The sequence below is a fragment of the Miniopterus schreibersii genome (genome assembly GCF_964146895.1).
Source record: "Miniopterus schreibersii genome assembly, chromosome: 6".
In the NCBI taxonomy this organism is placed as follows: domain Eukaryota; kingdom Metazoa; phylum Chordata; class Mammalia; order Chiroptera; family Miniopteridae; genus Miniopterus; species Miniopterus schreibersii.
In genome coordinates, this window is record NC_138107.1 from 70836716 (window position 1) to 70860522 (window position 23807).

The window sequence follows — 23807 nt, forward strand, 5'->3', positions numbered from 1 at the left end:
ACATATCAAAACATGACTTACCCAAAGAGAATTGTAACTCCTCCTGAGACAAACATTCCTGCTACAAACATAAATTTCGCTCCAATATGTACAAGCTATAATAAATGTCAAAGAAGAGTGGTAAGCTGATGATTGCTACAAATCTATATTGACATAAATCTACTATATCAGGAAATATAGCATTTGGGAAAGATATGAACATTTATTATAACAATTCTTTAATATAATAAAAGCATACACTTCTTAAAACATGAAAGAAGTTAAAAATCAATCAACTCTAAGAATAGAACTGTCAACAGTGGCACCATTCATAAAGTATATGAATAGTGGTTATTTCTGTATTAATGGACATTCTAGACTAATACATTAGAATAACTCATTGCACAAATTTTAAAATGAAAATGTTCATATGAACTTTAATACTTACATATTTTCCAAATAACAAAGAGGCCAGCAGTTGAACCAAAGCATAACATCCAAAGATCATACCGATAACTGTATTGCTGGCACCTTTCTTTTCAGCCTTTAAAGAAATTGAAAAGGAAACAAGTTTGAAAGACAAATTATCATGAATGTAAATAATGGAGCTATTAGATCAAAGCATCATCTTCTTGTAACCTTTATCTGTACAGCAATTTCAAAATTTATTATTATAAAATAAACTGGATGGTGAAGTAAGGGAAACTATATTAAAACCTAGTCTTTGACATGAAAATAGTCATGCTCATAAAGAACTGTTAGCTTGCCCGGCCCGTGGCTCAGCGGTTAAGCATCGACCTAGGATCCAGGCGATCAGGGTTCGATTCCCGGTCAGGGCACATGCTCGGGTTGCGGGCTGCAGCCGATCAATGACTCTCTCATCATTGATGTTTCTATCTCTCTCTCCCTCTCCTTTCCTCTCTCTGAAATCAATAAAGATATATTTAAAAAGAAAAGAAAAGAATTGTTAGCTTTACAATCTTGAGAAAGGAGCAAAGTTGGAGGCGTCACAGGTTCTGATTTCAAAAGTAAATTTAAAAACTACAGTAATTAAAATAGTATGGTACTGGCATAAAGACAGACAGAGAGATCAATGCAGCAAAACAGAGAGCCCAGAAATAAACTCACACACATATGGTCAATTGATCTTCCTCAAGAATGCCAAGGACATGTGGTGGGGAAAAGACAGTCTCTTCAAGAAGTGGTGATGGCAAAACTGGATATCCATATGAAAAAGAATTAAATTGGACCTCTATCTTACACCACTCAGAAAATCAACTAAAACAAAAATTAAAGACGTAAGTGTAAGATCTGAAACTGTTAAACTCCTCAAAGAAAACAGGGAAGGTACTTCTTGACATTGGTGTTGGCAAGATTTTTTGAGTTTGACATCAAAAGCACAGGCAACAAAACCAAAAGTAGACAACTGAGACTACATCAAACCAAAAAGCTTTTTCAGAGCAAAAGAAAACGACTAACAAAGTGAAAAGGTAACCTACAGAATGAGAGAAAATATTTGGAAACCATCTATTAGATAAGAGATTAATATACAGAATATAAGAATCTCCCACAACTCAATAGCAACAACAAAAAACAACACCTGATTAAAAATGGCAAAGGACTTTACCATGTATATGAAAAAGTACTCAAGGTCACTAATCATCAGAAAAATGTAGATCAAAATCACAGTAAGATATCATCTCACACCTGCTAGGATGACTATTACTGAAAAAACAAAAGATAAGTGTTGGTGAGGATCTAACACAATTAGAACCCTTATACACTGTTGGTGGGGATGTAGAATAGTGTAACTAGTTTGGAAAACAGTTAGAAGGATCCTCAAACATTAAAACTAGAACTACCACATAATTCAGCAATCCGTCTTCTGGGTATATAGCCAAAAGAATCAAAAGCAGCGTCTGGAACAGATATTTGCAGCATTTTTCACAACAGCTAAGATACAGAAACAACCCAGAAGTCTATCAACAGATGAATGGATAAAGAAAATGTGGCATATCCATACGGTGGAGTATTACTCAGCCTTAAAAAAAGAAGGAAATCCTGGCATTTGCAACAACATGGATAAACCTTGAAGAAATGCTAAGTGAAGTAAACCAGACACAGGAGAAAAATATTACATGATTTCACTTACATGAGGTATCTAAAATAGTCAGAAGCAGAAAATAAAATGGTAGTTGTTAGGGACCTCAGGGAGGGGGAAATGAGAATTATTGTTTACTGGGTATAAAGTTTTTATTAAGCAAGGTAAGCTAATGTTGCGTTGTTACCCCCCCCACACAAACAAACAAAAAAAGAGCACAAGGGCCATGGGGGTTCGATTCCCGGTCAGGGCACATGCCTGGGTTGCGGGCTCGATCCCCAGTTGGGGGCATGCAGGAGGCAGCTGATCAATGACTCTTTCATCATTGATGTTTCTGTCTCTCTCTCTCTCTCCCTCTTCTTTCCTCTCTCAATAAAGATATATTGAGAAATCAATAAAGATATATTTTTTAAAAAGAGATATATCAAATATGTGCAATTTTTTGTATATTGATTATACTTCAATAAGCATCTCTCCCCCCAAAAATTGTTAGCTTTAGCTAACAAAAAAAAATCAGAATTAGAGATTATAAAAGTATAATAAAAGCAAAAAATCTTGACTGAGGAAATTTGGGCTCTACTTCATCCACAGAACTGAGCAAACAGCTGATCTTGACCTACTTCCTTTATGATATCTGAAAAATAATAGAAAAAATATATATATTGGTCTTTGCCCCTGGTTCCTGACATAGAAGTCCTAAAACCCTTGTAATTTTCTAAGTGATAAGAACACAAAGAGCATCTTTTGTTCTAATATTTGTTTTTTGACCCTGGTTCCTCACAGCAAGCTCCTAAATACTTTGAAATTTCTTGGGTGGAGAAATGTCTTTTGTTCTAATGAAGTACCTCTGGGTGGGCTCCTGGATGGAAGCTGGTCACCAGAAAGACCAAGTCATGATTAAAAGCTTGGAATCTTCAGCCTCACCCTCCTATTCTCTAGAGAGGGGCTGGAAATGGAGTTAATGATTGATTATGCCTATGCCTCTATAAAAATCCCAAAGGTTGCATCCAGGTTGGTGAATACATGGAAGTGTTGAAAGATTAGCATACCCAGATCGGGCATGAAAGCTCTGTGCCCCTTCCCACATACCTTGCCCTACACACCTCTTCAAAGGAGAGTCGCCTGTATACTTCATCAGATCCTTTCATAATAAACCAGTAAACATAAGTATTTCCCTGAGTTCTGTGAGTCACTATGGCAAGTAATCAAATCCAAGGGGATAAGGAGGTCATGGGAACCTCCAATTTGTAGCCAAGTCAGACAGAAGTTGTGTGTAACCTAGGGACCCACTACTTGTATTGGAATGTCTAGTGGATCTGGGCCCTCAATCTGTGGGGTCTGTCAGAATCGCAGTGAATTGTAGGACACCTAGAAGGTATCACAGATAATTGCTTGGTGTAGGAAAAAACCCATACATCAGGTGTTAAAAGTGTGTGAGTGTGGCAGTGTGTGAGAGTAAAGGAGACACATACAGAAGGAAGAGTTCTTCCTACTCACTGTCACATTTACTTACAGGCTCCAACTCCATTAAAGACAAAACAACAACAACATTCTGCCAGTCAAACTCAAGAATAGGAAGTTCCTTGAGTGGGCACATGAGTCATACCAAGGGCCATTCAGTCTAGTTCTCTTTCTGATATTAATACCAACTACCTGACATTTTGGAGAAGCCAAAGTTTTCTTTCCTGACATCATCAACACAGAGAAAAGATGCTCCCTGTCTCCACAATGTTCTCATGAAGCACTTAAGTAGTACATATCATCCATCAATGATATCTCTTAATATTTATAGCCTATTCTATCAGTGAGTTCCTTAATTTGCTACATATGATAGCATATTTATTCTAAATCTACTTCTTTTGAACCTCAAGTGATAATATTAGTTGTGATGTACAACTGAATTCACATACAAAAAGAGAAGGTTTTAAAACTTTTTAAAACCCTGGAAATACAGTAGATCCTTACATCAGGTTCTAGCTATAGCCACTTAAAGAGTTAAAATGAGTTTAGTTTCTTTAACACAGGATTAGCAACATGGCATACTATGAAGTGTAAAGTCTTAACTACACAATTCTCTTTCCTCTCAGGCCATCAACGGTCATTTATTGAACACCCTCTTTGTCTCATTCATTGTACTGGGAGCCAGCAGTGAATATTTACCATAGGAAGATCCAATTTAGATTCATCCTTTTGCCAGAGCTTCAGCTTTTTTGCAAATAACTTTACTTTTAATACATAAATGCATATGCATGCACACTCCTGCACTCCTCAAAATCCATTCTCTACAACAGCCACAATCTCATTTCTTTACCTTTTGTCCTGAACTACAATTTTAAGACAAAAACTTACACCCTGGCTTCCCATGTAAAGTTACCATCATCATCCAACCTTAAGTCCTTTTCCAAAAGTTCTTTTCATGTCAGACTATGTTTCTTTAAATACATTTCTAATAGCATATTACCACAAGAAACCAGATAGGTAGACTCTGTTATTCTCAGCTAAACTTTAGGAAGGGTACCCTTACTCTAGGAAGAGATTCCCGCCCCCCAAGGCAGTCCTTAGTAGCTGGTGGAGGGAGAGAGTGGAGAGGTTGAATCTAAAGCTTGCCCGGCCGGACATGGCTCAGCTGTTAAGCGTCGACCTAGGATCCAGGCTATCAGGGTTCGATTCCTGGTCAGGGCACATGCCCGGGTTGCGGGCTGCAGCCAATCAATGACTCTCTCATCACTGACGTTTCTGTCTCTCTCTCTCCCTCTCCCTCTCTCTCTCTGAAATCAATAAAGATATATTTAAAAAAAATAAATAATAATAATAATAATAAAGCCCTCAGGATCAGCCATTCCCCTTCCATTTCTCATAACCACATGAGATAATGGTGTGGAGACAAGAGAGATCTCATTATGAGAAATAACATTGATGACATCCTAGCAAAAGGGTGTGCTGTATGTAGACTGGAACATGAAGCTGACATTCCTACACAAAGGTCAGGTAGTCTTATGAGCTGAATTGTGTTCCTCAAACTTCATATGCTGAAGTCCAAACTCCCAATACCTCAGAATGTGACCTTATTTGGAGATAGAGCAGTTACAGGGGTAATGAAGTTAAAAGTAGGTCAGTGGGTTGGCTCTAATGCAAAATAATTTGTAACTTTATAAAAAGGGGAAATTTGGACACAGTGACACTCATGGAGGGAAGACCATGTGAAGAGACATAGCCAAGGAGAGAGACATGGAATAGGCCCTCCGTTCACAGCCCTCAGAGGGAACCAACCCTGCAGATCCCTTGATCCTGAACTTCTAGTCTCCAGAACTGTGAGTCAATAAATTTCTGATGTGTAAGCCACCCAGTTCATGGTACTTTGTTATGACAACCCTAGCAAACTAAAACAGGTATCTCAAAGGAAGGTATTACCAAAGGAATCAATGAAAATGTAGAAAGAATTTTCATTGGCCAAGTTACATTATCCATGTTTTTTTTTTGCTTAATAGTTCTAAGTATTTAATTCTGGAGTCTGGAAGGAAATAAGTAATGGTTATGGCAACTAACATTTATTGGACCCTTACTATGAGCCTGAATCCTATTAAGTGCTATTTTACATCGTATCTAAGAACAATTAAGTAAGGGTGTATTTTTTAGCCCTATTTTCTAGGTGAGGACAGATGTGCAAAGTTCCCGGTCACTGCTGCCTGACAGTTTCCATCTTGTGCACGTTCCCACATTCACTATGGAAGCAGGATGCTAACAGTATGTCCTAGAACCACACAACACAGCAGCAGCTGAGTACTGCTTTTGGAGCATGGGTCCTGCTTCACATTAGGAAAGCAAGAACAGCTATTGGAAGCAATTTCTAGTTCCCATGTAGTCCTCTTTCAGAGGAGGGTGCCAGAAAAAGGAGCAGTAGAAACAGGAATTCTGTACCAGAATTTAAGAAGGGCCCTGTTTTTCCTTTGCCTAATTAGGTCTGGCTAATAGGAAGAATGACAGAACCCACAGGAGGAAGGGCAAGTTTGTGCAGGGCATAGGTCGTTGGTAAGAAATGAAAAGGAAGAGCCCACTCTTCATATCTACGACTTTTAAAGTTAGAATGCTCTCTCTACTGCCTCTGTTTTTCCTTCAGCTTTCCCTTGGGAGAGCAAAAAACTAAATAAAACGTAAGAAACACACACGCACACACGACCTGATTTTCCTTTGTTAACATTAGTTAATTTCTCTGAGTTCCAGCTCTGCCGGGAACTGGTTGGTCTATTTACTCCAGTTGTTCTGCATCTTAATTCCACAGGCTCCCAGCCATCATTATTTTTTTTCCAAAGCCAAAATCTGGTCAGGCTACTCTGTGTTGCTCACACACCTCTGATGACATCTCACTGACTAAAGTTTTGGCATGCATGGAAGGACCCTTGCTTTCTAATTCCAGCCTGCCTCCTCAGATCCTCCGCCTCCTCTCAGACCTCACTCCAGCCCAGGCCCAAGCTACACCAAGTTGTCTTCTGCTCCCAAAGAACATGCAGTTTACTTTGCTAATCCTGTGACTACCTCAAGCTGTTTCCCAGAACACCCTGCCTCTGTTGTTCACCTGGAGAACTACCATTTCTCAAGAGCCACCTTAGATTTATCCGTGAAGTCCCTTTCAGTACCACCCCTTTTTGACCTTCACTCCCTGCCCCAGTCCTCACCTATGGTAAAATTAACCATTTCTTCCTCTAAAGTCTCATAACATTTCCTACTTCCTTTTCTTAAAGGATATCCAAATACTCTGCAACTTTTCAAAAAATATTTTTTCACTCTCCATGGACAGATAAGAGAGGGACATTTTCCTGATCTTTTTTCTGCCCTTGCATCCAAAGCCTACTTGGCACACTCTAGAGTAGGAAGTCCTTAAACCTCCCACTCCCATTCAGTGAACAGAACTGGACTGGGCCAGTCGCTTAACCTCGGAGTCTGTTTCTTCATCACAACAGGATGAGATTCTCACTACTCTGCCTATCTTATGGAGTAGCTGCGGAGAGCAACTGGGCCGAATGCGTGGGAAAGGACACTGGAAACAAACAGCACTGTATGCACACGAAGCTGCACTGTTCTTTAGCAGGGAGCCATTGCTATCCTCTCTTCTTGTACACAGAATGAAGTTATCATTCTACATGTTATCAAAGCAGTTCGAGGACTGAGAGGGGCCAGTGCACTGAGACTTGGGCAAAGACCACGAAGCAAAACACATGGGCATGTTATCTCCGCTTAGCCAAGCCGGTACCATTCCTTTCACACTACGTCCAATCAACCTGGGTCCTCTGGGGGATTTTCACGTTGAGTCTGTGCCATTATCTATAGGCCCTAACGTCACATAAAGGGCTATGATTAGAAGGAACTAGTCAATATTAATCAGAATTCTTCCTCGGCACAAACATCGCCTCTAGATTCCACAAGAAATTCAAGTCAGAAAAGGGAATATAGTGGACCATGGTTTCCTTTACTATCTTAACACGGATCTTTAGCAGTAACATTAAAATCTCAGTTATTCAGTGCAGCCCCTGCCCCCCTTTTTTTCCATTGCAGAAACCAAATAAAGTTCAATCAAACTACAGAGTAAACAAAAAAGGTCAATTACATTTAGGTGAATTACCTCCCAAGATGATGTTCGTTTTGACTGGATCTTCTTTTTCTGTTACAAATATTCTTTAAGAAGTCCTCTGTTTGTTGAAGTCCTATACATCATCCTTACTACATGCAGATCTTTACACTTTACATATTGTAAAATTAAATAATTCAAAACACTTTTTAAAATTAATACTTAATAAGGATATAAAAGTGTCTCACCTCCTTGGGGAAAAAGGGTCCAAGGATGGAATAGCTCATCATAGAGCCTAAGTTCATGGAAGCTGCCGAGATCAGAACTAAAAGCTGTTTTCTCGAAAGCCGGTTGGGTGTCTCTCTTGCACTTGCTGCAGGGCCATCACCTTAAATGCAAACACACTGCAGTCACAGACATGCAAATGGAACTACTGATTGAAGTACACAAATGTGACTTCTGTGCACAGACTATGACATTTACTGAACTAAGGGGTGTTTGCAGTATGGCACATGTGATCACATGCAACACGATCCTTGTACACCACTGCAATTTTGCAAGCATATCACTTTCCTTGACAGTGTTCCCTACTAGAATTTCAGTGCAGAATTTATCAAACCATCTGCTCTGTTTTGCCTTCACCATAAGGCTCATTTCTTTTGCCTCGAATAAATTCAAGAATTAAGAAACAGGGTACTGTCCAAAGAGTACTGCTGTCTGAAGCATAAATGTGATTTCTCAAGTTCCTAGCTTCATCTGCTACCTGAACTCAGAGTTTTAGGCATGTCATGTTAGCTGTTCACTAAGCATTCTAGGGCAGTGCTGCAGTTAAGTGAGGTGTAAGGAGAAAACAAACTAAAGCATTCGATTGGCAAATTAATACTTCAATGGTGTGCCCCTGGAAAGACAAGTCCCACAAATCTGTAAATTACTACTTCTTTTTTTTTACACCAATTACTGGCCTTTTGTATCGACTAATACTTATTCCAAAGGCTAGATTTTCATTTAACTTAAAGGAACCAGGTCATTACTCAGTTTCAAACATCCAGCAAATCTATCAGCCATTTTAAAATTAAATGGTTTGGAGGGGGAAAAAAGAAATTTAACTAAGAAAAACATGTTTGGTTTGCTGTATTTTTCACTTTGTCATTGCAGTGCGAGGCGGGGGGGCGTAAATCTGTGCAACAGGAGGAAATCTTAAGAGTGTAAAAATGTTGGAGTAGGTGAGAAAGGGAACGGAGAGAAAGTTAAAAAGGGGCAAAACAGTGGGCGGGCCTCCAGATGCAAAGCTTTCTGACTAAGGGCACCCGCACTAGAATGCGCTCAACCACAGCACTCACAAGCAGAGCCCGAGAGAAGCAGAGACCGCACCAGCCCCGCTCCCCGCGCCCGAACCCTCTCCGCAGGGTTCAAGTCCCCTGACCCGAACCCCACAGTCAGGCCCCCGCGTCTTCAGCAGTCTCGGAGACTAACCACGCTGATTCAAATGCAAGAGGCAGGACCCAGGTCGCCGAGGCGGGGGCCGCCGTGCGCGCTCCCTCACCTGCTGGGGGCGGTGGGCCCTCCGAGTCCCCCGGCGCGTCCATCCGCGGGGCGCGCTCTCCGGGGCCGCCGGTCGCGGGTCCGAGCCCCGAGACGCCACGTCCCAGAGAGGACGAGGGAAGGCCGGCGAAGCGGGCGGGACTGCTCAGCACGGCCCCGGCATCCCGCCGCCCAGCCCGCAGCTCCTCGCAGCCTCGGCGAACTTCGCGGCGCTCCGGGGGGCGGGGCGAAACCTTTCTTTTTATTTAAAGACACAGGCTATTATCATGCGCCACCACCTGGGAGAGGCTGTGCTCTCTCATTCTGCATAAGGAAAAATAAAAATAAAAATAGGAAGGACGAGTCTATATCCCATAGTTAACCCCCCTACTTTAAAATCAGTAAAATGTATTCCCACTGAAAGTAAGAAAGGATGCTTATGTGTACCTCAACTGAAAGACACAAATGTGAATTAGAAAACTAGGCTCATACCGACTCCTTTTAAGAGTGGGTTATTTTTCACAGTGGGTAAATGATGTAGTGTTGTAATCAGGGAAGCCAGACTGGAAATGAATGAACTGATGTGAACTACTGGGAGTGGAAAATAATCGCAAAAATGATAATGAACGTTGAGGAAGCGGGGTGGAGTGGCTGGGGATAAGATCTCCGGAGGCAAATGCCTGCGTTTCAATCCAGGGCACTTACTATTTGTGACTTTGGGTGGCAAGGTCAGTTTTTCCACGTGTTCGGTTGGGATTATAATGCTTATCTTGTAGGGTGGCTGTGCGCACTGGTGATAAGGAGTGTGGAGTACTTGGCACTTGAATGTGATGACTGTTACCTTACACTCACCCTCAACTTACTGGCACAAAAAGAAAGGTATCACTTTATCTTCACCTTACTTACTGTTCCAAGATAAAACAAAAGACTATTGAGTTACCACCACTGTGGCTTTAAAGATGAATGAGCTCCAAGTGGCTTCTACCCTCAAATAGCATACCTCCTTCTAGGAGATAAAGCAGACCCCAATTAATAATTTATCCTAATGCAATAAATTCCATGAAATACATTGGAAGAACTGCTTACTTTAGCTAAATGAGTCCAGCATGGCTTCCTGAGGCAGTGATGTTACCTTGGGTCTTGAAGATGATGTAAAAATTCCTGGGCAGGTCAAATGAGCCTTTACAGCCATTCTAAACAGAAGGGTTAGCTCTAGTAAAGATTCCTTAAAGTGACCTTCCAGAATCTTAATGATCTAACCCTGTAAAGTTCTCCAGTTTCACTTTACCTTCTCTCTCCAATCTAACATCAAACCGTACAGGAGAATTTCATTGAATTATTTCTTTGATGTTTACATTCCCTTTTTTTGTTCTCTTGTTCTGGACTGCTTTTAATGCAGATATTGGGTCACCTAGACTGGTCCTCTTATTGATTACTCTTTTTTTTTTCTACTTTTCATCTTTTTGCTCCATCCTATAGGAAGTTTGCCCAACTTTATCATCCAAATTTTCAACTAAATTTTTCATTTCTGTTGCCATCTATTTCCCCCTATCTCCATGCCCATTTCCCTTGCCATTAGGAATCATTCTTGTATGTTTAATACAAATCTTTTTGTTTGTATATATTTTCATGAAATTTATATTCTTGTTTTGTGTCCATCTACTTTTAACTTACATAAAGGATATCGTGACATATATATTCATATTCCTATCTTTCTCCCCATTTCTAACCTCTACCTCCCTTCCTCCCTCCAGATGATGAGGGTTACAGTTGAATATATTATTGTATTAGTTTTCTGTGGCTGCTGTAACAATTTACCACAAACTTGGTAGCTTAAAACAATACAGTCCTATAGGCCAGAAGTTCAATATTAATTTTACTGAGCCCAAATCCAAAACGATGTCCTCACCTCAAGATCTCTAACTTAACCACATTTGCACGGATCCTTTTTCCCAATAAGGTGACATTTGCAAGCTCCAGGGATTGGGATGTGAACATATCTTTGAGAGCTATCACCATCCAGCCATGATTATCTATTCACATTTTCCTATGCTCATCTAGACATAGATACACATAAGGAACGCCTTTTTTTTTTTTTTTTTTAACAAACTAAAATAGAATAAAATGGTCTCTGTTGAAATGCCACTTCCTCAGAGAAGTGCATCCTTTCCTCTTTATCCCAAATAAAGCCTCAGTCACTCTCTGTTCCTTCACACTTCTTTATTTTTCATCCTAGTATTTGCATCAATCAGGGGTTCCCGTTGCTAAGAAGCAACTTTTGCTAATTTAAGCAGAAAATGAATTTATCGTAGAGTTAGTATTGTAGTACTTCATGTAAAACATGAGAACCTTGCAAATGTATGGGTCCACTTACCCAGTACTTCCTCCCAATCACTTACGCTTTAGTTTTTACATGCTGGTATATCTACAAGTGATATAAAGTCCATAATGAAATGTTATAATTGCTTCAAAGGTAAGTAACCTTGTTTCCAGTGTTCTTCATTCTTCCCAGAACATCTGAATTTTCTATTTGGTACCTTTTCTCTTCAATATTAATAATTTTATGTAAGATTCCGTCAAGTGTAAATCTTCTGGTGATGAATTCTGTTAGTTTTTGTTTATCTCTGAATGTCTTTATTTTGTCTTCATTCCTGAGCACTCTTTTTAATAGATATAGAAATATGGGCCCTTTCAAGACATGGTTTTACTATCTTTTGGCCCCTATCATATCTCAAGAGAAATCAGTATAATTTTTATTATTCTTCTCCTGTATGTTATGTGCCTGTTGTTTTTGTTTTGTTTTTTGGGCTGCTTTTGGAATTTTCCCTTTATCTTTGATTTTCAGTAGTGCACTTATGATGTGCCTTAGTATGTGTGTGGGTTTGTATTTATACTTCTTGGCGTTCAGCGAGCTTCTTGAATCTCTAAATGTATGTGTTTCATCAAATTTTGGAAGCTTTTGGATATTATTTCTTCAAATATTTTTTCTATATCATTTTTTTCTCCTTTTGACATTCCAATTGCAATTATGTTAGAACTATATATTTAATTACATATATGACATTTAAATTTTGTCCCAGAGATCATTGCAGCTCTACTTATTTTTTCAATTGTTTCTTTTCTCTCTGCTTCAAGTTGGATCACTTCAGATTTATCTAGCTTAAAGTGTACTCTTTCTTTTGTTATCTCTAATCTGCTGCTAGGCCCTTCAGTGAATTTTTATTTCTCATATTTTACATCTTATTTCTCAAATTTCTATTTGATCCTCTTTTATAGTTTCTATTTTTCCTATTCACTCACTGAGAATTTTTTTTTAACATTCTTGAGCAACCCTGCAGATGCCTTAATTACAGGCTTCTTACCTTCAGAACAATGACACAATAAATTTCTGTTGTTTAATCCACCCAATTTGTGATCCTTTGTTATGGCAGCCCCAGCAAAATAATACATCTATACTTAGATGAGAAATCCATATTTCAACTGCTCCCTCTATTTCTGCCTAACACTGCAATATCCCCTTTCTCCACCTATGCAACTTTTCTTTCTTTTTTTTTTTTTTTAGCAGAATAAGATAAAACCAGTTGTATTATCAACCAACTTAAGATGTAAAGAGATTTCCTCAAATTCTCAGTGATCTCTCTCCCACATTTGGTCAATCTTCCAAATGGCTAAAGGGTTAGAACCATGGCCTTTGAAGTCCACTGAGCTCAAATACCAGCTTTCACATTTACTGGCTATGAGACTTTGGGCAACCCTAAGTCTTGGTTTCTTTACCTGTCAAAGGGGGCTAATCCAACACTTCCACATAGAGTCTCAAAGATGACCAAGGAAGAAAATATATGACAATAATTCACATTAACTGGTGCATAGAAAGTGATAAACAAAATTATTTACTATTATTTATTGTTCCTAAAACAAACTTTAGAATTTATTTTTCATATGTATTTCAGATGCACATTTGTGCACATTATGTAAGTATTATAATCTGGTATAAGAATGACTCTGGCCATTAGCCTCTATTTAGTAGTCTTTTACCTTTGGCTATATCTAATATTGAGAAGTGACCTTAAAAATGAACTAGGAGAATCTATACTAAAGAAGCCTCGAACCATCAGTGTTCCCTTTAACTTCCTTTCTGGGATTAGAACCCATTATATAATGGAAGGAAGGAAGGAAGGAAGGGAGGGAGGAGGGAGAGACCAGGGAGAGAGGGGGGAGGGGAGGAAGGGAGAGGGAGGGGGGAGGGGGGAGGGGGGAAGGGTAGCTCCAGTTCTCAGAAGGGAGATTTACAACTGATAGTAAAGGTATTTATAAGGTGAAATGTTGAGGCATAGGCCCTTGATACTCCGGTCTACAGAACAGATTAAGAGCTGCTAGAAGACGGAAACCATCACAGCATAGGCAGAAAGGTACTCATTTTTCCCCTATATAAATATGTCGTTTGGCAATGATTACTTTCCCCATTTGTTTCCTGAGTCTTTACCAAATTCTCTGCCTCCTCCCTAACATTTTTTAGGGGGATGGTGGTGGGGAGGGGAAGAAGTCTACTAATATGTTCAGCATATTAACTTGTATGAACTTTAGGTAATGGGAAACTTGTTGACACACTACCACATTCTCTTTCAAAAATACAAATGTGTTAAGATCACTTTTAAAAAAGCCAAGGAGGCATCAATGCTTTTGCCCTTAGTCTTTCCTCCACTTGGAATACCCTGTCCTTTTCTCTCACCCTCCTGTTGGAATCCTTTCAGGTTTTTGTTTTTATTTTTTTGAGCCCATTTCAAATGCTGCCACCTGTCTCTTCTTTCTTTCTTACCTTTCCACACCACCCCCTCTCCAACCCCCATGACATTTTGTGCCTCCCCTGTGGCCTTTAGATATTCCCATATTTGACTCAAATTTTAACCCCACCACAAGCATGAGAGTGTGAGGAATAAATCTTCTCATTTTTATAAACTCTGCAGCGTTTTAAAATAAATTAATTACTGAACAACTAATTAAGTTGACACAGTTTTAGGATGAGCTACGAATGGAAAGCAGCAGATTGAACACTGTGCAAAAGGAAAATTTGAAAGCATTTACAAAGCTAAAAATGAACTATAAAATAACAAAAAAGTTCCAGTATGTCTCTGTCCTGGGTAACTCTCCCTACCGCACACTCCTACCCTGTTTGTTTTCTTCAGGGCACTCAGTCTGACACTAACTGCGCGCCGTTCACTGTGACCAGTGTCGGCGCCTATCAAACGCTGAACAACTGCTGACTGGCCGGCGATGGTCAGGAGAGGAAGTTAAAAAAGGAGAAAAAAGACTGTCCTGATTAAATTCGTCAGGTGTGGGTGGGGGACCGGCCCACCTTTGCAAAATCCACGCTGTTGCTCAGGAGGAAAGCGAGCGCTCGGGGCTCCGGGGCTCGGCGCCCGCCCGGGGCGGCGAGATGAGGGCGGGGTTTCGCCCGGCGGCCTTTCCCTGCGCTTCCAGGCCCGAGCCGTCTGCCACGCCGTGTTAAGTGCACCTACTGAACCCCTATTTGCGCGGGATAACGGACCTAGGGGACAACTGAGCGTTAAAAAAAGAAAAAGAACTCCATGTAGGGCCAACTACCAGAGACACCGGGACCGACCTCCTGGCTGCAGGTTCCACCTTCCTAACCCTCGCCGGGAACGTGGACCTTGCGATGAGCCTGGAAGTGGCGAAAGCGTGTTGCCTTTCGCTTCATGAACACGCACTCACAGGGCTGGCGATCACCCACAGAATGACACACCCGCGGACATCCAAAGGGACTTTTAAGCGAGGAGAGAGTGCGGCCGCTCAGGAAGGCCCGGTTACTCGGGTCGACGGGAATTACAGTATGTGGCAGGAGTTAGCACACATGTGGCGGAACCTAGGACTCGGGGGTGGTAGAAGAGCAGCGCACATGCGCGCTTGGCCCTTCTCGCGCTCCGTAGACCGTGCTCTCTGGGCCTCCGCAGGCCACGCCCCCGGCGGAAGATCGATGGGAGGCTGTCCGCGTTGGTGCCTGTTTTGCGTCCCAGTGCTGGGCACAGCAGAGTTAAAAGGGTAGCGCTATCCTTGTCTCACAGCGCTTCTATCCGGAAACAGAAATTCTCGAGGCCCGGCACCACCAGAGACACCTCTTTCAAGGAAAGCAGTGCACATGCGCTTAGGGGTCCTAGGAGGCCCTTAAATACCGTCATGCGGGCGCGTACTGTCTCTTTCCCTGCCGCCGCGGAGTTACGCGGAGGCGGAGGCCTGGGGTGAGTTGAGCGAGGCGAGGGTGGTGATTGTGGTGCACGGTTAGATGTCTTTTTTTGCTTGATTTGGCGAGGAGTACCAGGACCTAAACATAATCCTTTAGTCAACCGGTGTCCTTTTTTTTGTTTTGTTTTGTATTTCAGTGTGCTCAAGATTCGGCTCTACCCATAACCCACCGCCATGGCCGAGGAAGGGTGAGCCCAGGGCCGGGATCGTGGTGCGGAAAGGCGCAGGTCGCGGGCCGGCAGCGCGGGCGCGGGTCAGCCTTAAGCGTCCCTGACCGATGACTGCCGAGTCCAAGGCGTTAGGTGGTGTGCAGGAAGCTCAATAATCGTTTTTCACTTGTTCCATTTTAGCATTGCTGCTGGAGGTGTAATGGACGTTAATACTGCTTTACAAGAGGTGCTGAAGACCGCCCTCATCCACGATGGCCTAGCGCGCGGAATTCGCGAAGCTGCCAAAGCCTTAGACAAGTACGTGTATCAATCTCAATACTGTGGGTTGGAACCGGAGCAAAACTGCAGCCGAGGGAAGAAAGCGTGAAGTTCACGGTGTTAGCACAAAAGTTCTGAATGGCATCCGTTCTACAGGAAACCTAGGAAAAGGTATCAGAACTCAGATTTACATAGCCCACTTAAAGTTGGTGGGTTTTTGTTTGGAATGGGGATGAACACTTGTTTCATAAACTAAAACTACAGTTTTGAGTGATGACTTAAATTGTCGGATACCCCTTCACTCCTTTTATGAGTGAAACGTAACAGTCTGACAAATCTGTAGTTGTGGTGCTAGTTTCACATTATCTGGAGGACAGACAGAAACCTTTCTTTAGTGGTTTACAAAATTACACCAAGTTAACTTAATGGGATTTCAAATCTGTTGCAGAAGCACCTGGGCTTCTACATGACTTTAGTAAGTGAAGTAGATGGTTCAGAAACGTGAATATGGAATTGTAGATATATTCAGTTTAGTCTCTGGTATGGTTACATTGGCCACATTGCATGTGTTAACTATTTGAGAAGAATTTAAGTGTTTCTAAGCCAGGTACATTTAAATCAGTTCAATAAACTTTGGTTTAGATGGGCCAGTTGAATCCAGTGGAAACTTACTAGAAATTGGAAGTACTTCCTCAGGTCTTGGTGTGAATCCCCTGCACTGTTTGTATCTTGGCAGTGCTGCACAGTATTAACAACAGGTAACAACTCTGATTTGGTGGTTTGTTACATGTAACAGTCTTTGCTTAAGACTGGTTTCCAAAATAGCATGCTTTATTTTGTTTATAATTTTATTTTTATTTATTAGGGTCATGAGTTTAAAAAAAGTCATAGGTTTCAGGTGTACAATACTATATCATCTGTATGTTGTATTGTGTGTTCACCCAAAGTCAGGTCTACTTCCATCACCATTTATCCCCCTTTGACCTTTCCCCACCCCCTTTCCCTTGTGTTGCTTAGTGTTGTTTTTAATTTATTTTTGGCTTAATTCCTTAACCTTTTTCACCAAACCCCCTCTCTGACACCTGTCAGTCTGTTCCTTGTGTCCCTGTCTCTATTTTTGTTTATTTTAGTTCATTAGATTCCACATATAAGTGAAATCATATGGTGTTTGTCCTTGACAGGCTTATTTCACTTAGCATAATACTCTCCAGGTTTATCCATGCAGTCTTAAAGGGTAAAATTTCCTTTTTTATGGTGTAGTGTTCCATTGTGTAAAGGAACCATAGCTTTTATCGCCATTCATCTACTGATGGGCACTTGGGCTGCTTCCAAATCTTAACTATTATAAATAACTGCAATAAACACAGGGGTGCATATATTCTTTCAAACTAGTGTTTTGGGTTTCTTCAGATATATTCCCAGAAGTGGAATTGCTGAGTTATAAGGTAGTTCCATTTTTAATGCAGAACTCCATACTGCTTTCCACAGTGGCTACACCAGTCTACATTCCCTCCAACAATGCACCAGGGCTCTCTTCTCCACATCCTTGCCAGCACTTGTTTGCTTATTGATAGCCTTTCTGACAGGTGTGAAGTGGTATCTCATTATGGTTTTAATTTGCATCTCTCTGGTGCTTGGTGACATTGAGCATCTTTTCATATTGACTACTTGTATGTTTATGTTTTCACCACAAAGTAGTAAACTAGTTCCCCTGCATAAACTTTGTAGTTTTAGTAGTTACTGAACACTCAGTGTTTCTATAGATGAATTGAATATGTGTAACCTGTAACAGGCTCATCAAACTGAAGCTGTTTCACCAGTGGGTGTGCTGCTTCTGTTTTGCCAGTGTAGCCAGTGCAAAGACAGTTTCCTTGTAAAGTGCAATTGTAGTTTACGTAAACCTGAATTTCAGCTTTAACTGTTGGATTTTGCATTTCAGGCGCCAAGCCCACCTTTGTGTGCTAGCATCCAACTGTGATGAGCCTATGTATGTCAAGTTGGTGGAGGCCCTTTGTGCTGAACACCAAATCAACCTAATTAAGGTATGTTACCCATCAAATTTGATTTATCTATTAAGAGATACTTTAGCTCAATGAAAATTAGACATTACTAATGTGTTAGTAATGCTGTCTGGTGATTTTTGTCACGCTACAGCAAGTTTTGTAGTGTTGGGCCTGTTGCTTCTGCAGGTATGCAAAACATCACATAAACTTGATGCCAAATGTAGTTATAGAAGCAACTATTTTACTTTTGCAGTATTTAAATACTAATTTTGATGTTGGTATGGAACAAAACAATATGGATAGGTGATCTTGGTGCTGTACATGATGACAACTGGCTCCCTCTACTGAATTGCTGTGAGGAAACTGCCATGTCACCCTATCTGACTACAGTACCTTGGGTTTGATTTATTGTCAGTACAGTAGCATTAATGCCCACTAATTTGATATTTAAAATCCCCCCCAACAGGTTGACGACAATAAGAAACTGGGGGAGTGGGTAGGCCTCTGTAAAATCGACAGAGAGGGAAAACCCCGTAAAGTGGTTGGCTGCAGTTGTGTGGTGGTTAAGGTAAGTCAGTGTTTATCTCTGGGATGAAGGTTGTGCTGGGTAACAGTATATTGACTCTAAAATATTAAGAGCTTCTTAGAGAAAAAATGTGGTTTTTGACAGATTAAACAAGTTTTCTGCCTTTTACAAAAGGGAAATAAGCCATAATTCAAGCCAGCCAATGAGTCTGCTTACCTGTGTTCTGCAGAAATTTAGAGAAAGCTGGCAATAGTAAAGCCATGTTACGAGCCTTAATGACATTGAAGTCGTCATTAAGGTCCCTGAAAATGGCTATAAGAAATTTTAATAATGAAACCATTTTCATGAGACATGAGCTGATTTTAAAACTTCACTAACTAGTGCTGATGACTTGCTGGAATTTCTAAATGTTAGTAAAACAAAATCCCATATGACTTTTTTTTAGGACTATGGCAAAGAGTCTCAGGCAAAGGATGTCATCGAGGAGTACTTCAAGTGCAAGAAATGAATGAATAAACTTGGCTTTTTTGTTTCTCATCTCTGGTTTTTATGTGGGGGTGGTGGTTGAGGGAGGGGCAGTAAAATAAGGTCCCTGTTGATGGACAAAAGATAATGCAGAATAATCTGAAGCATGTTCTTTTGTTTCCTCTTGGGTTTCTAAATGAAAGCCTACTCTCCTAACCAGTAACTTCAGTGTTGGCAGTTGAAAAGAACATTCTAAGCAAAGGCAGAAGAGTATTGGTGATAGCCAGGGTTTCTTGGGGTGGGCATTTATCATGACTGATTTGCCAGCCTAGAGACAGGAGAAATGGTCTGAAGCTAGTCAAATGTGAAAGGGTATCCATTGTTTTCATTGACCTAGATGTTAGGAACAGAAGCACAAGATGTGCTTCAGTCCAATGTACTCCAGTCCCTAAGAATCTTAAGTGATGGTGACCTATGTATTTTAAGATCAAGTTGGGGGTGTGGGTATGAGTATAAAATGTTGAACCAGGTAAGACTAAGGAAAGTCTGGTAAATCACCAACTGGTACTTGGGATTTCCCCTGGTCGCCACCCTTGCTAGACAGCACATACTATGAAGCTGAACTTGAGGCAGGTTTGATTTTGAACGTGCATCTTGGGAATTTACAGGTTTAATCCCTTTTCCAAAATCTGCCTTTAAACATGGCAACTGCTAATATCACGAAAGGCTAGTTGTCCTCAGCACGATCCCCACTGATGGAGTGAGTGGCTTCTGCTGTAAGTTCTAGAGCTTATGTTTATAAAGCATATAGATAGGTCCCTTAGATGGCATAATTTGTGTTTATCTGCTACCATTAAATGTCAACCTGAGCTATTTGACTTTTCTAAGGAAAATGATAAATTCTACTTTCCTTACATCAGCATCTGTTCAAACATTTTGAGTTCTATATCTGGCTTTTGATGCAGTAGCAAGAGAACCATATATGATGTAAAAGTTTTCACCTGTTACGGGATATTCTGTTATTTAGGCTAGGTTAGGGGAAAAGCTATTTTTTTTTATTGGAACTTAAAGTGCATTTCCATTTTTTTCACTTGCTTTTTTTTTGAGATTAGGGTTAGGGACTGAGTAGTAACTACTCTTTCAAATGATTTCCAGTTAGTTGCCATCCTCTCACTTTTAATCTCTTCTGGCTTTTTTCCTCTACTAAAATATGGTCACCAAGACCTTAATGGTCAAATGCTGTAGCTAGTAAATAGCCTTTTTCCTTGACCTCTACCAGCATTTATAATTCTTTTGTTCACACTTTGGTCTTTGCCACATTCCTCTTCCTTAGTCCCCTCTGTCTCTGTCCATTGTAATAGTTCCAGAGTGCAGGCTGTGGTCCTGCCTCTCTAGTCTTTTTGGGACATTGTTCTACCATAGCTTCCACTCGAGTCCTGCGATGTCCACATCTGTGTTCCTTTGGCCTTTGATCAGCACTAGACTAATGGTGTGCACTAGCCAGCTGCATGTGAACATCCACTTGAACCTCAAATTTCGTATGTCTCAAAGTGAATATTCCCCTTAAAAACATGGCTTTGGTTAGAGGGAAACTATTGAACAACTAGTGTATTCTAGGCTATGTACCAAGTGCTTCCATCCAATGTGTTTCAATTTCCCAAGCCAGAGGCCTTGGGCAGCGTCAACTCTTCCTTTTTATCTCAGCTGTCAAGACTCATCCAGATGCCCTAGCTGTATTTGCTCAATGGTTAAGAGTTGTTGGCCCTCAGACTCAAGGGTCTTGTTCTCTTTTTTTTTAAAAAAATATATCTTTATTGATTTCAGAGAGGAAGGGAGAGGGAGAGAGTTGAATGATGAGAGAATCTATTGATCGGCTGCCTCCTGCACTCCCCTGACGGAGTCAAACCACCATCTCCTGGATCCTAGGTGGTTGCTCAACTGCTGGGGCAGGGTCTTTGGTGTTTGGTTTGATTCCTGGTCAAGGGCCTGTACCTCAATTGCAAGCTCAATCCCAGCCTCCTATAGGGTGCATGTGGAGGCAACCAATCGATGTGTCTCTCACATCAGTGCCTCCCATTCTCTGAAAAGCAATGGAAAAAGTATCTTTGGGTGAGGATTTAAAAATTAAAAAAAAAGCAAAATAGAAAAAGGAAAAAAGACCCAGATTATTTCAGCGGTTTCCCAAGTGATTTTCATGCATGAGACACTACCCCATCCACATTGCTTGCTTTCTGTTGTCAATGTCATACTCCATGATTTCACTTGTTTGCTCCTGCTTCCCCTTAAAGTACCTTTTTATCTGGCAATCTCCCCATCCAGCTGAAATAAAACAGTAGTTGGGATTTCTCTGTAGCTTTGATGGGATTCACAGGGGAGCCCATCCAAGCTGAAGTGCCAGGGCAGAAGCAGATGTTTTCATCTTTTATTGGGCAAAATAGTTTTATGAATCCAGTTGCTGTGTGCACTTGTTGAGGACATCCTGCACGTGCCCCAAATTAGGTAAAACTGAACCAAACACTTAATAATGGTTCTTTTACTCCTGTGAACAATGAGTCTTGTGCTCCAGGACAAATATTCCACTTGCTATTTGTTAATTTCTATTTAAAAAAAAAAAAAAAATTGGCCTAATCTTGAGACATGTACTTTTGGTAAGCCACTTTAATGCTTTAAAAAATGAACTAGGGCATTCATAGAAAAGTTACAAAAAGGCTGTGTTAATGATGGTGTCTTAAAACAAGAGTTGGCTGTCTTTAACTGGGTTGAGGCAGCTGAACCATTATGTGATCAGAGGTTATAAACTAGAAGAGTGTAGAAACATCTACTAGTCTTACTAAAGACTAATCTAGCCTTTAAAATGGAAGCTTGATTTCCCCCTTCCCTCCTTTTAGATGAGTGTACACAGTTGGGCTCAAGGAATATGTTGAGCACAAGCAAGGTTGAAATGCCTCTCGAGACTTGGAAGTGAGGGGTATTTAGCCAAGGAGGAGAAATAACATCACAGCTTTCACTACTCCCAGGCTGATGGGGCAGGCTGATGCTTGAGAGGGATGGAACATTGTCTTCCCAGCCAGGCTCCTCAGCTCAATCAAGCCAGAAGACCAGAACTTTCCAGTAATAACTTCCTAGAAGAGCAGTGGAGGAAAATGGCTGGGCTAAGGAGGTACCCAAGAGAGAGGCTGCGAGGCTCTCCCATTCCTCCATAGAGGACCAGTTGGATGAAGCCTGACTCGGTGGCCAAGTGCTGGGGGCAGAAGGCTCATCGAGGTCACTGTTGAAGATTAATCTTACAGAGAGTGACCTATATAGGGCTTGGGCTATGTAAATATAGGCATATCACAGGCATACAGCGGGTTTGGTTCCAGACCATTGCAGTAAAGCAAGCCACATGAATATTTTGACTTCCCAGTGCATATAAGTTATGTTTACACAATTACTGTAGTCTATTAAATGTGTAGTAAGTACCATTGTCTAAAAAAAACAATGTGCTTACCTTAATTAAATATTTTGTAGCTTGGGGTGCTGGGTGAGAAAGGTGAAGGGATTAAGAAGTACAAATTGATCACAGAATAGTCACGGAGATGTAAAAGTGCAGTATAGGGAATATAGGCAATGTTGTAATAACTATGGGGCCAGGTGAGTACTTGAAATATCGGGGTATCACTTTGTAAAATATATGACTGTCTAACCACTATGCTGTACACCTGAAACAAATACAAAATTATACTGAATGTAAACCATAATTGGAAAAAAAAAATACTGGGAAAATGCTCACCATCATCGGAGCCTGTTGGAAAAATGGCGCCTGTACACTTGCCTGTATTGATACATCAGAAGGACTGGAACTTGAGCTCTCCAGGCAAAAATAAATCAATACTTTAAAAAAACATACTTCAAATAGCCTAAGCATTCCTAAATTGAAACTTCTTTATTGCAAGCAAGATGTTTTGATCAGTTTTTTCCCCCCTAAAACCTGAGCCTAATCACAATGCGACTGGGTCAAACTGCATTTACAACCTGGCTTTTGTTCGGAAAGGCTTGGAAACGGAGGAGAGTGACCCTAAGGATTTTTTACCTACACTAAAGGGACAGTCTCCTAAATTCTGACCTAGTCAGCATGAAACATCCTTTAGATACTCCTCTACTTATTTCTTCTGCTCCACAGTCGCTGGCCACCTTCATCACTCCATTTGCACTCCCGTTTTGGTTTCTGCAGCAAATTGGCTTTGGAAAGAGAATGTGCCAGAGAAGTGCTTTTATAGGTATAAACTCGGTCTCTTTCAAGTTTCCTCTTTCTCTGTGACTAAACCGAGTTGTGAAACATAAACATGGAGGGCCTGGTGATCACTCTGTGGTCCTGCCAAGGGGTTCTGTTGCCCTTGCAATTTTTGATAAAGGAGAAAAATTGTAAAGCATCAATTCAGAATGCCTTCGGTTAAGAGAAAACATTGCCAATTACAGGTGAAAAGGTGGTTAGAGCTGTAAGTATATCATAGAGCTGTTAGTGAAACTTTTGTTGGTTGGAGAATATGTAAAATGTGGTACAGTTACATAATGGGATATTATGGTGCCATAAAAAATGGACAGACTAGAAGAGTATTAATATAAATCTTTTTAAAGCAATATCCATAACGTACAATAGGACCACATTTTATTTAAAAAATAAAGGAAATAGGGCTGCATGCTGGCAGGGAAGATGAGTGGATACACATCAGATTCTAATGGTTGTTTCTGGAAAGGGATATTTTGGTTTCCCTTCTGCTTGTTCTCCTATAATCAACATGTATTGCCTTTGTCATAAGAAAACATTTTAAATTAAAGAAATGAAGTTACACTACAGGAAATTATTGGAGTTATTTTTAAGTACCATTATAAGAAGTTTTTAAGTGTTACATTTCATGAACAAGTGAATTTACTTGTCCCGTAAAATTAAATGGTAAAAAACAAAACAGCTTAAAAAGACTGA

General features: G+C 40.7%; 2 protein-coding genes across 3 annotated transcripts in view; one reads left to right on the forward strand and one right to left on the reverse strand.

The window, feature by feature from the left end:
• SLC18B1 (solute carrier family 18 member B1) overlaps positions 1 to 15078 on the reverse strand; it is a 32394-nt gene extending 17316 nt beyond the window's left edge. The window contains exons 1-7 of one of the 2 annotated variants that reach the window (XM_081139956.1): positions 14785 to 15078; positions 14518 to 14709; positions 10251 to 10357; positions 9187 to 9488; positions 7892 to 8031; positions 428 to 523; positions 22 to 95 (exon numbers count right to left, since the gene is read on the reverse strand). In XM_081139956.1, the coding sequence (XP_080996082.1) occupies positions 22 to 95; positions 428 to 523; positions 7892 to 8031; positions 9187 to 9229 (353 nt within the window). In that variant the 5' untranslated portion in view covers positions 9230 to 9488; positions 10251 to 10357; positions 14518 to 14709; positions 14785 to 15078. Of the gene's footprint in view, positions 1 to 21; positions 96 to 427; positions 524 to 7891; positions 8032 to 9186; positions 9489 to 10250; positions 10358 to 14517; positions 14710 to 14784 lie in introns of those variants that run through there. The other variant, XM_081139957.1, reaches the window with a different exon arrangement.
• A 62-nt stretch (positions 15079 to 15140) lies between these two features.
• RPS12 (ribosomal protein S12) lies at positions 15141 to 18916 on the forward strand. The gene is made up of 6 exons (XM_081140765.1): positions 15141 to 15418; positions 15560 to 15610; positions 15773 to 15889; positions 17790 to 17892; positions 18320 to 18421; positions 18825 to 18916. Exons 2-6 carry the CDS (start codon positions 15597 to 15599, stop codon positions 18885 to 18887), a joined length of 399 nt encoding a protein of 132 aa, XP_080996891.1. The 5' UTR covers positions 15141 to 15418; positions 15560 to 15596; the 3' UTR covers positions 18888 to 18916.
• The last annotated feature ends 4891 nt before the right edge of the window (positions 18917 to 23807 follow it).

What these genes read in the sequence shown, in the direction of transcription:
- RPS12 (XM_081140765.1), top strand. An exon ending in GCTGCCAAAGCCTTAGACAA is followed by an intron (nt 15,890 to 17,789) that starts GTACGTGTATCA and finishes TTTGCATTTCAG; the next exon opens with GCGCCAAGCCCACCTTTGTG. An exon ending in GCAGTTGTGTGGTGGTTAAG is followed by an intron (nt 18,422 to 18,824) that starts GTAAGTCAGTGT and finishes ACTTTTTTTTAG; the next exon opens with GACTATGGCAAAGAGTCTCA.